Raw genomic sequence first — 13151 nt, 5'->3', positions numbered from 1 at the left:
ATCACCAGCACCACCATGTGGTCAAGACTGGGCTGCAGTAAGAAGCCCAAGAGAGCCAGTGCCTCTACTGAGGCTAAGACTGAATGACTGGGGCAAGCCTGAGGTGCCAGTGCCCCATCCTGCCCTCGAACAACAGCCACACACAGAGGAAAGGACTGAGCCGCCAGGACAAGCAGAGATCGCCAGGGCCACAGCACATGTGCCCGACAATGAGGGACAGCGCCCCCATACAGTCCTTGGCATTCTTGTCACCGTAGATAAAACATATCATGCACGTTTACTGTACTGCAAATGGCTGTGTGATCACTGCCGAACCCGGCTTCAACGACGGCCCCACAGTTTTCACGCTTCTAAAGTGAGAGGGAGGTAAGAGGTGGCGCTTACTCCACTAATCAAGGAGAACGTCACTGCAGCTCTGACAGATATTATAGTTTGTCAACTGAGCAATATGGGTAGTGCAGAAAAGTAAGAAAGGTGCAATCACTAATGGGATTGTACTATAACTGCCCCAATAACCAACAGGAGATAGATGAACAGATAAATAGAAAGATGCAACTGCAACAGGATTTGTCAGTTTGCGAATTTAACTTTCCCAATATTGACTGGGACTTGGTGCATAAGGCGTAGGTAGATGAAGCAGAATTTTTTATGTGTATCCTAGGAGGGTTTCCCCAAAGCAGTATGTGGATAATCCAACGTGAGGTGGGACCATAGTTGGCGCGGTATTCCTGGTGATGGACACAAAATGCTGGAGTAACTCAGCTGGTTTCTGGAGAAAAAAGAAAAAGCGACATTTTAGATCAGAAACCTTCTTTAAACTGAAAGTAGATGGGGGGGTGGGGGGGGGGGGGGGGGTGGAAATAAACTGCAGGTGAGAAAAGACCTGACCAAATCAGGGTCGGCAACAGATGACCTCAGGAAGGGTGGAGTCTATAATGGCAGATTGTAGGCTGCAAAAGGTGTAATAACGAGAGGGATACAAGGATGACTAGGGTGGGGGAAGGGTTGAGAGAGGGGAGGGGAGGGAATGCAGGAGTAACTTGAAATGAGAGAGAACAAGAGATCGTTCTGCTGGGTTACAAACAGCACAAGCAAAATATGAGGTGCTATTCCTCCAATTTGCATGATACCTCACTCTGACAGTGGAGGAGGCCCAGGACACAAAGGTATGGGAATGGGATGAGAACAGGTGTTGCATCTCATGGGGTTGTATGGGAAAACCCCTGGGGAAGTGGTAGTTTGGGTCGGAAGGGATGAGTGAACCAGGCAGTTGCGGAGGGAACGGTCTCTGCGGAAAGCAGAATGGGGCGGATATGGAAAGATGTGATCAGTGGTGGGATCCCAATGGAGGTGACAAAAAAGAGGGGGGTGTGTTGATGGGGCGAAAGGCAAGGACTAGCAGGACTCTGTCCCAGTTGTGACTGGGAGGCGAGGGCAAGAGAGGAACTACGGGATACCGAGGAGACGTGTGAAGAATAAATCCCCAGGGTCTGATGGGATATATCTCACGTTCTGATAAAAAGCAAGAGAGATTGCATGGACCTTGACAAATATGTTTGCAATTTCACCAGCCACAGGCAAGGTCCCAGAAGACCAGAGAGTAACCAGTTATTTTGTTTAAAAAGGGAAGTAGAGTGAATCCACAGAATTATAGGCCATTGAGCCTCACATCAGTGGTAAGGAAGCTATTGCAGAGGGTTCTTCAGGACAGGATTGGCTCCCATGTGTAAGGGAATGGGCTAATTACGGACAGTCAGCATGGCTTTGTACACAGTAAGTCGTGTCTTACTAATATGATAGTGTTACAAGATGACAAAGGCAAATAATGAGGCAGAGGATGTTGTCTATAAGAGTTATAAGAATGCAATTCATGATGTTCCCCATGATAGAGTAATCCAGGAGATTAAAATGCACAAGACCTAGTGATATGGACACAGAACCGGCTAGCTCATAGAAGACGGAGTGCTGTGACGGAATAATGTTATTTTGGCTGAAGATCTGTGACTATTAGAGTTCCACAGGGATCTGTGCTGGGACATCTGTAGTTTGTTATGTATAAAATGTTTTGTACGTAAATGTAGATAGATTTGTTTGTTAGTTTGATGAAAATACCAGAATGCTGGAGTTGCAGACCATGGGGAAAGTTGTTAAAGTATACAGCAGAATGTAGACCAACTACGGGAATGGGCAGAATAGTGGCAGATCATGTTTAAATCAAACATGCACTTCAGGAGGTTGAACATAAAAGGAGGGCAAGATTATTAACAGCATTGAAGTCTTGGGGTCCAACTCCATAGCCACCTGAAATTGGCATTACAAGTAGATAGAATGGTAGAGAAGATGCATGGCATGATTGCCTTCATTGGTTGGGGCATCAAGTCAGGTTGATATAGGTTGATGTAGACTACGTTTCGAGTTCTGCGTGTAGGCCTGATCACCCCATCACAGAAGGATGTGGTAACTTTGGAAATGGTGCAGAAAAGGTTTACCAGAATGCTGCCTGGATTAGGGATTTTCAAAGGCAATAAGAGGTTGGACAAACTTGGATTGTTTTCTCCAGAATGGCAGAGGTTGAGGAGAGACATGATAGAAGTGTACAATTATAAGAAGCATAGACAAGGTAATCCAGTCATAACATTTTTTCCCCCGGGATGGTGGTGGAGTCGCATACAAATACGGCATGCAAGAATGTTTTAGGTAGGAATGTGGATTTCCTGGGAATAGAGGGGTTTGGATCGTGTATAAACAGTTGAGATGTTCATGTTCTATGCTTTCCATGGCTTCACTTTCTGTATGGCTGATCTGGCATCTGTGATGGGTACAGGACCATCTGGCCAACTGAAATAATTTCACTGATTTTCTATTCAAAACAAGCATTGAGTGCAAGGAGCTCATTGGGGAGAGAGGTGAATTGTGGCCAGTGATTCTGCCCAACTTAGTTGTATGGGCCACTATAGCAGGCTAGCCTTGGCATAATCAATACATGTCACTGAGCCAACATTTAGACATGTTCCATATAGAATTCTGAGCTTTATGATCAATGCTAATCTCCTCTTAAACATGGGGGAAATTTCTCTCCATACACCGTTACTGCCTCACCAGAGTATTTTCAGCATTTTCTCGATAAATGTTCACATCTAGACAAACAAAATATCTTGGGGTTTTTGCAGACTGGGAATTTTGACATACAAATATCCATTTCTTGCTGTCCTCCTGCCTCAAAGCAACGAAGGGTTCAAAACCAGTCTCAACTTTCCCCACTGTGAACAGCATCAGAAAAAATAGCATTCTCAGAGTCATCCAACAGAGCTGTGATATTCAATATATGCCGCCACTAATCTTTCTTTGGCGGTCACTCAGGATCAAATATGCTTACTTATACTCCATTTCCATTAGTTCTGAAATGACCTCTGAAGCCAATATGGGATTTGCAGACTCATGCCATAGGTAGGGCAGAAGATCCTTGGTGGACCTGTTTGGAATATGACACACTCTTCCACAGTTTGCGTTATCCTGCTGTGTATTCCTAATGTGTGAACTTTTGGTGCTCAGTTCTAACTCAAGTCCACCTCCTTTATTTTGAACACAGCCATGGGCCAGGGATTTCCAGCAGTGGTTAATTAAGAAATATTTGAAAAGGAATATCCTTAAAATGTATCTCTAATGGGCAACGCCAGAGACCCAGGTTCAGTCCTGACTACGAGCATTGTTTTAACGGAGTTTGTACATTCTCCCTATGATCTGCGTGGGTTTTCTCAGAGATCTTCGGTTTCCTTCCATACTCCAAAGACGTACAGGTTTGTAGATTAATTGGCTTGGTATAAATATAAAAATTGCCCCGAGTATTTACAATAGCGTCAGTGTGCGGGGTCACTGGTTGGTGCGGACTCGGTGGGCCGAAGGGCCCGTTTCTGCGCTGTATCTCTAAACTAAAGATTCACACATCACGCAACTGTCAATACTATAGGAAATAAACTACCATCATTTTAGTACACAATATTCTAGACAAAAATATGTCTGGGAAATAAAACGTAAGAGGAGAGGGACTAGAACATAGAACAGTACAGGAACGAGCCCTTCAACCCATGATATTTGTGCCAAGTTAAACTGATCTCATCTACTTGTGATCCATATCCCTCTATTCACTGCACATCCATATGGCTATCCAAAACCCCTTAAACAACACTATCGAGTCTGCCTCCACTGCCACTCCTAACAATACGTTCCAGGTGTCAATCACTCTCTGTAAAAAATCGTGCCCTGCACAACTCCATTAAACCTTACCCTCTTATCTTACAGCTATGCCCTCCAGTGTTGGACATTTCCAATCTGAGAAATAAGGTTCAGATTGCCTACCCCATCAATGCCTCTCATAATTTTATATACTTCGATCAAGTCCCTCGATCTTCGCACATTCCAGAGAAAACAATCCAAGTCTATCCAACCTCTGTCACTGAAACCCTCTAATCCAGGCAACATTCTGGTAAACCTTTTCTGCACTCTCTCCAAAGGCTCCACATCTGTCCTGTAATGCGTCGACCAGAATTGCATGTAATACACCAAATACAGCCTAACCAAAGTCCTATAAAGCTGCATTGTGACTTTCTGACTCTTGTATTCAATGTCCCTAGCAATGAAGGCAAGCCTACCATATGCCTTCTTTACCACCCAATCTTCTATTGCGGCCACATTGGGTGAGCTACAAACTTGGACTTCAAGAACCCTCTGCATATCTATGTTGTTAAGGGTCTTGCCATTAACTATATCTTCCCCTTGCATTCAACCTCCCAAAGTGAATCACCTCTGATTAATCCATGACTAATCAGAAACCAAAGAAGAAATTTATTCATGGAAGCAGGGACCAATTTTAACATACCAAGTGCAATATGGAAAACCTAGCTATACCCAATAATCAGTAAATGACTCAGATGCCTTGCATTCTAGCCTGCTAAGAGACCAAGGGAGGAAACTGCAGAGGTGTTCCCTGTATTCTTCCAAGCATCTGTAGAGTCTGAGGTAGTCCCAAAGACTAGATTGGCAATTATTAAATCTGTGTGTTCAAAGGGGGAAATCAAGTAACTTCAGAGCACAACCTGCTTAACCTTCATGGGGAAATTCTAGAAACAATCAGGGACAGAATCAGTGTCACTAAGACAAATGTGCATAGACAAGAGAAACGTGGCATGGTCTTCTGAAAGACAAATTATATCAAACTATCATTGACTTTTTAATTACAAGGGTGGCAAAGTGCATTGTTGAGGAAAATGCAATTAGTGTAACAAGGACTTTCAGAAACATATTTGATAAGGTGTCACATAGTTGACTTGCCATCAAGATTGAAGAGCATGGAATAAGAAAAACTGCAGACTAAGTAACCAGGAACTGCAATAGTAAAAGGCTTTTGGGACAGAATATAAAGTGAAGATTTCCCCCAGGTCAATAACAATACCTCCATGTTTAAAAAATAAATAAAACATGTTAATGATTTGAAAGTATGTGCATGGATTAAATTTCCTCGTTTACAGATGGCTATACGTGTGGAGGATAGAAATAGACAAAGATGATATAGACCGGCTGATGGAATGGGCAAAAATAAAACATTTTATGTCCATAACTGGAGTAGCGTGTCTAGTTCTAGATGCCACACTTAGGGCTGATTCAAAGGTTCCAACGAGTGGAAGGAATTTACTAGAACAATTCAAGCAATGAGGTACTATACTTCTTTGGATACACTATGACTGCTCTTCTACATACAGGAAAGATAATGAGGCAATCTGGCGGGAAACATGGCTTTGTATCATGGCATCCATACATTGGCTTTAATGTATAGGGAACAGATGCGAAATTGGGATAACAGAGCTAGTGACTATTTACCTTATACCTTTATGAGGTCACCCCTCAACCTACTCTACTCCAGGGAAAACAAGCACAACCTATCCAATCTCTCCCCATAACTAAAGTCCACTAATCGAGGCAAAATTCTGATTAATCTCCTCTGCATTCTCTCCAGCACAACAAGAACCTTCCATTAGTGCAGCAACCAGGACTGCACACTATAAACCTTGGTAGACAAAAATGCTGGAGAAACTCAGTGGTTGAGGCAGCATCTATGGAGCAACGGAATGGGTGGCATTTTGGGTCGAGACCCTTCTTCAGACTGATGTGGGGTTGGGGTGGGCGGGAAGAAGCGGAGACAGTGGGCTGTGGGAGAACTGGGAAAGAGGGAGAAAACAAGGACTACCTGAAATTGGAGAAGTCAATGTTCATATCGCTGGGGTGTAAACCACCCAAGCGAAATATGAGGTGCTGCTCCTCCAATTTGCGGCGGGACTCACTCTGGCCATGGAGGAGCCCAGGACAGAAAGGTCGGATTCGGAATGGGAGGGCGAGTTGAAATACTGAGCCACCAGGAGATCAGGTTGGTTAATGCGAACTGTGCGAAGGTGTTAGGCGATGCGATCGCCAAGCCTAAGCTTGATCTCACTGATGTAGAGCAGTTGACACCTAGAGCAGCGGATGCAATAGATACAATACAATACCGTTTTTTGTCATTTGAACCTCAAATGAAGTTCAAACGAAATTTGGTTTCTGCAGTCATACAACAAGAAAAAAAAAACAAAGACACACAATTAACACAAACATCCATCACAGTGAATCTCCTCCTCACGGTGATGGAAGGCAAAGTCATTGTCTCTCCCCGTTTTCCATTTTTCTCCCAATGTTAAAGCCCCCGGCGGGCAATGGCGAGTCCCGCGGCCGTTAAGGCCGCGCGTGACAATGTAAGGCCTTGCTCGGGTCTTGATGTTGGAGCCCCCGGTGGGCGACAGCAAGTCCCACGGCTGTTAAAGCCGCGCCAGACGATGTAAGACCCCGCTCTGGGTCGTTTTCAACCCCGCAATTCGGGCGGGAGAAGTTGCCTTTGCGGGAGCTCAGAAAAGCAGTCTCCCACCAGGGACCCGCGAGCTCCCGATGTAACCGTCCACCAGGCCTGCGGCTGGAGCCTCCGAAGCTCTGAAGTTCGGTCACAGCCGCACACCACCACAGTTCTCCATGCTCCGAAGCCCTCTGGAGCCTCCGGTTGGAGGCCGCTTCACGTGCTAGGCCCCAACAACACCAGAGACCCGACAGGGAAAAGATCGGTTCCCCGTACAGGGAAGAGACTCTCCCCCCACACACATATACACAGCTAAAAACAATATATAAACTACAACCAAACTATACACTCAACAGGACAAACATTTTTTTTAAAAGATAGATGGACTGCAGAGGCCGCTGCCGCGAGACGCCGCCATCTTTACACGATGAGGTTGGAGGAGGTGCAGGTGAACCTCTGGCTCACCTGGAAAGACTTCTTGGGTCCTTGGATGGAGTCGAGGGGGGGGGGGGGGGGGGGGGGAAGGTAAAGCGACAAGCATAGCATTTCCTGCAATTGCAAGAGAAAGTACCAGGGGGGGGGGGTGGTTTGGGTGGGAAGGGGCAAATTGACCAGGGAGTTACGGAGGGAGTGGTCTCAGCGGAAAGCTGAAAGGGGGGGGGGGAGGGGGGAGATGAGAATATGTGGCCAGTGGTGGGATCCCGTTGGAGGTGGCGAAAATGTCGGAGCAGGATCTGTTGTATGTGACGGCTGGTAGTGTGGAACGCGAAGACAAGGGGGACTCTGTCCTTGTTACGAGTGGGGGAGGGGGGGGGGGAAGATGGGGAGTGAGAGTGGACCTACGAGATATAGAAGAGTCCCTGGTGAGAGCCTCATCTATAGTCGAAGAGGGGAACCCCGTTCCCTGAAGAATGAGGACATCTCCGATGCCCTGGTTTGGAACACCTCATCCTGGATGAAAATGCGGCGTAGACGGAGGAATTGGGAGTAGGGGGATAGAGTCCTTACAGAACACAGGATGGGAAGTAGTGTAGTTCAGACAGCCATGGGAGTCAGTGGGTTTGTAGTAGTTTGTCAGTATTCTTTTACCTGCGATGGAGATAGTGACGTCTAGAAACGGTAGGGAGATGTCGGAAATGGTCCAGGTGAATTTGAGTGCCGGATGGAAGTTAGTGGTGAAATGGATGAAGTCAGTGTGTTCTGCGAGGATGCAGGAGGTAGCACCAGAGCAGTCGTCAATGTAGTGGAGGTAGAGTTCGGGGATAGGGCCAAAGTATGCCTCAAACAAGGATTGTTATAAACCATATGTAGTCTCACCAATATTTTGTAAATGTGTAGGAAGGAACTGCAGATGTTGGTTTATACCAAAGATAGACCCAAAATGCAGAAATAACTCAGCACGTCGGGCAGCATCACTAGAGAAAAGAAGTAGGTCACATTTTGGGTAAGAACCCTTCTTCAGACTGAAAGATAGAAAAGGCTGGAACAAAACAGCACTGGCAAATATGCCATATGCATTCTTTATTGCCTATCAAAAAACAATTCTTCCTCCATTATCTTTTGCCTCCTATTATCAAACACACTTCGGATCAGGTTAGCCAATTCCTTGGATCCAAGGTGCCTTGACTTTCAGGATCAGCCCACCACTCAGGGCCTTGTCCGTTGCCAAACTAAAGCCCATATAGACAATATCTACTGGCCTGTCTTTAATCTTCCTAGTTACTACCTCAAAAAAAAATCAATCGAATGAGGGAGACAAGATTTCCCCACTTACAAAGCTATGTGCCAATACCTAATCAGCCCCTGCCTTTCCAAATCAATATAAATCCTATCCCTTAGCATTGGCTCTAATAATTTCCTTACCACTGACACAAGATTGACCACTGGCCTGTAAATTATCTGGCTTACCTCTGCTGTCCTTCTTAAATAAAAGGGAAACAAATATAGCTATTCCCCACTCTCCTGGCAGCTTAGCTGTGGCTAAGATAGATGCAAAAATCATTGTCAGTGCCCCAGCAATCTTCTCCCTTGGTACCCACAACAACCTGGATAGATCTCCTTGTATCCTACAACTATCAAAACCTTTTGTATACTACCCTGTTCCAGTATTCATTTGGGACCACGCCCACATTGCCTGGTCCCACATATAGATTCTGCTTTTGGCCTCCCAAGAAGAGCAGCTCTTGCCTCTTGCTCCTTCTAACATTCAAGGAACATCTTGGGATTCTCCTCCATCTCACTTGGTCCTATATTTCCCATCTGACTTTAAAATATTATCTCCAACATATTCAATGTTCCTCAAAAGACTCTCTTGATTCCTGTCGCCTATACCTGCCGCATGGTTCTTTCTTTTCTTCCTCAAAACCTACAGAACAAGTTGTTGGGTGGCCTTCATAAAACAATAGTTTTTCCTAAATAGATACTAAACAAATCATAGCAAAATGTACAATCGATATAAAAAAGGAGATAGAAAGGAATTACATTGTGTAGCAAATATAATCACAGAGTAAGTTTAATCATGGAGTACAGTACAAAGCATTCTCTGAACAGACCTGCATCTATAAGGGATGTGGCAGAGAGTGCGCAAAGAAAAGGAGGTTTGTGACACAATGTAGGCAAGGCATGATGGGGACATGCGGTGCAGCAGTGATGCTCTCTACACCATGTTTGCACACACCTTGCATGACAAAATTCAATACCCAATTCATGTTTAGATTTTGCCACAATGCAATAAAAATGAAAGTAACCAATAAAGTAATTTATTATTGTCCAGAACGCACATTACTAAAAGCTTTTAATCTTGTATTCAACTGCAAAAATTCAAAAACTATTTTCCCCCTTATTCATTGCTATATTTTTCCTATTCCAAGATTCCAATAGACTATGTTTCAACTTCCTGGTATGTAATACTGAAAAATAACAGATGGTTACCCCTCTTGGTATTAAAAAAACATCAAATTTCCATCCAAACGAACCCCAACTGTACAAGAGCAACTATTTTCCTTGAGGCAAATCTTCCTGCATTCACAAACAGATCACTTCTCTACTTTCTGCATTAGCCTTCTGTAATTACATACAAAATGTAGATTAAAAATGTACATTGTGCACAACCTTTTCCATATCCAATCACCAATTAGAGGAACACCTCCCCCCCTCCCTACAATGCTACCTGAAGATGAAGCCCTGTTACATTCCTTGTTTTCTGCTGCACTACTGTAAACTGATCTCCATGTGAACAATATTCTGGGGCTATCGCATTATTCCTGCATCTACCTCACCTGAACATGAAGTTTGACAAATTGTAAAACTGACAAACTTCTCAGCAATCTTCTTGTCAGACAGACAGAGACTCTAAAATACAAACATCACTAAGACATGAAGTCAATCTTAGTGAATGTTATCAAGTGCAGATTACATTAATTTTCTTGGGTGTGGTGGGGTATATGTAAATAAGACCACCAAGTCAGAAGAGCAATTCACCTTGTGCTAGATCTAATGATCACAAATTGTTTCCTTTGTCTTGCTGGTTACATAAAGTCATCAGTTATAAAATGCACAAAATGGGGCCACACATCCCACCAAGATCACCATTCCATAGAAACTACTTTTAAATAACATCCCACCATTCCAGAAAATAAAATATTAGCTCCTCTATAATCAAAAATGTTCCCCAGTACTAATCCCAATTTGACCCTTTTACCAATAAACAATGTTGCAGATTAACCAGTTTCCTATCGTATGCATCACCTTACACATTTTTATCCTTAAAGTTCAGGCGTTTTACACAAAAGATCAGCCTTATAGGCCTTTTATTTCACCAGTGAGGGGCGCCCATTCTGCCTGCCCCTCAGTGAACGAGGCAAACGGTCCCTCTGCATCTGTCACTTATTGCACATGAAAAAACTCCCCCAGCATCGGTCGATTACTATGAAGTGATAGACTCCACCCATTTCCCTACCTCTTGTAACTCCATCCCTGTTTAACGGGGAGAGGCACCAAATGTACCACTGAATCATTGATAGGGAGGCATCCCGTACATCTGTCCATCACCGGGTCAATAGGAGTTATCCCTACATACCTGGTCATCACTCTGTCAGTCAAAAGGACATCAATACATATTTGCCCATCAACCTATCGATCCGTGCGCCACTGTAACTCGTTCCAGGTAGGGCTACGCCAGTATCAGTCCCCGTGAGCAGCGACTCTTGTGCCAGTGGCCAAGCCTCCCTCTCCATCACTCACCGGGGTAGAGAAACTGTTCTAACAGGAGAATCCCTAGCCGCATCGAGACCGCCCTCAGCCACAGCCCTTCCCGGCGCGGCCCGGCGCAGCGCTTACCTTCCTCTTCCTGCTCTCCGCAGTCCCGCTCCACACAAAGCACTGGTAAATCACTCGCAGGCTCTGCTTCCAATTGTCCGCCTTAAAACTGTTCACATGGGAGCACCCGGCCGGACTCATGACAGGAGCCGCACCACAAGCACTGCCGCCACCACCGCGCAATCTCGGGCAACAATCTACCCCCGCGCCACCACCACCTCCTCCACCGCCACCCTCACTTTCCACCCCTAAAGCGCCGCCCGCCGCCGTCGCGGCTCCGATTATTTATATGGAGAAAAAGCCCATAGTGTCGGCAAAGGCTGATGGTCGTCAGGCGATAGCGCCGCGGGGGGAGGGGAGCAGACTCGCCGCACTGCCGGAAAATCCGCCCACTCCTTCTATTCTCATTGGCCCAGCGCCAACTCCCTTCTGCCCAGACGCACAGCTGATTGGCCGCAGACCCGTCCGTCAACTGTCGGTCCAGGTGAGCTCCGAGTTTCGGGAGGAGGAGTCCAACTGGCAGTGTCGCCGGAAGTACCGACCAGACACTTCCCCATTGGACAATCCCCTTTCCTTTTCGTTTAACTACCTCCTCGATTGGCTAGTGACCTGTCCATCATCGGCTGGTCCCGGCATATGGGACGGGGCAGTTGGATTTGAATTGGACTGGTGCGTTCTTTCCGGTTCCTGGCGACAGGGTTTCCTGTAAATGGAAAGGCGGATAATTTTGTTGCTGTTTCAGTTATGGGGGGGAAGAGAGAAAAACTGCTTGGTTCTGGTCTATCTTTTAACTAGGGGCAACCAGAAAGCGGGATAAATAATAATTGCCTATTTTTTCCTTTCCGTTTACGTTCAGTTTTTGTCGGTTGCCGTGGAGATATGGCCGTGGATGCTGTGCGTAGTGAGGCTCTAGGCCGTTGTCAATGGCTTTTTCTTTCTCCCGCACTCCCAGTAAACATTTTCTCTTTCACAATGTCCATTCCCACCTACCTCCCCTCCCAGGAACACCCTGTTTACCACGATGAATGGACGTTGTGGTGTCGGGTAGCGTCTGTCCATTAGATTGGCCGCGCCCTGCAGCAGCAACCAACGTGCAATCATTTGTGATTTATGCCACCTATTAAATCTCTTTAAATTGTCTCATTGTATGTATTCTCCCCACAATCTCCACTCTCTGATCTGTATTAATGATTCAGGCTGCTTAGGAAGCGGACATTGTGTGTGAACACTTACATTGTGTGTGCCCACATACACACTTTTATTTTAATTCATTCTTTTTGGACTGGGTGTTGCTGGCTAGACCTGCATTTTTTTTTATTTTATTTTTGCTAATCCAGAGGATGATCTGATTAATTTAAATGTATCCATTTGTCATAGGCAATCAAAGTACTTTATACACAGCAAGATTACTGGAGCAATGATGACTAAACATGGTGATTTGTATAAAAGTTGTGAGCTAAATTCTGGTGGGTCACTGGGTTATGAGGTATATTGTCATGGCAGGAGTTTTATTGAACATCTGACGGTATAAGAACAGGATGAAAAATCCACTGGTTTTCTTCAGGGAAGGAAATCTGCTGCCCTCGCCCACTTTGGCCTTTTTCACTCCACCCCATTGCAGTTTTAAATTTCAATTGTAGCAATGTGGCCACTAACTGATCACGTTAGTCTCCATTGTGCGGGAATAATGTCACTGCGCCTTCTAACATTGTTAGAAACATAAAATAAATATTTATTTCTGCGCCTTCTTGATAGAAGGCAAATATTGGTAACAGAAATGGCAGGGAAATTGAGATTCTTAAGATAATGAGGAGCAGACACTTAATGATAGGGAAAATATTGGTAAACTATAACTGTGTATTCTAGTGTGCTCAAATAATTGGTTAAGGAGTTAGTGGATACATTAATGATGATCTTTCAACGTTTCTGATACATTGGAACAGTCTTAGCATCTTTGAAG

At 45.0% G+C, this 13151-nt stretch overlaps 1 protein-coding gene across 3 annotated transcripts in view; it reads right to left on the bottom strand.

Moving 5' to 3' along the window:
* Window positions 1-12386, bottom strand: part of usp22 (ubiquitin specific peptidase 22) — a 99294-nt gene extending 86908 nt beyond the window's left edge. Inside the window, exons 1-2 of one of the 3 annotated variants that reach the window (XM_055651397.1) lie at window positions 12042-12386; window positions 11781-11894 (exon numbers count right to left, since the gene is read on the bottom strand). Coding sequence is in view for 2 of the 3 variants with exons in the window: in XM_055651395.1 (XP_055507370.1) it covers window positions 11213-11332 (120 nt within the window). In the remaining variant the exon portion in view is untranslated. Of the gene's footprint in view, window positions 1-11212; window positions 11587-11780; window positions 11895-12041 lie in introns of those variants that run through there. The other 2 variants (XM_055651395.1, XM_055651396.1) reach the window with 2 other exon arrangements.
* Between the last annotated feature and the right edge of the window lie 765 nt (window positions 12387-13151).

This window comes from Leucoraja erinacea, chromosome 20 (assembly GCF_028641065.1).
Source record: "Leucoraja erinacea ecotype New England chromosome 20, Leri_hhj_1, whole genome shotgun sequence".
In the NCBI taxonomy this organism is placed as follows: Eukaryota; Metazoa; Chordata; class Chondrichthyes; order Rajiformes; family Rajidae; genus Leucoraja; species Leucoraja erinaceus.
The sequence above is the reverse complement of the archived record's forward strand: the minus strand, read 5'-3'. Positions and strand labels throughout refer to the sequence as shown.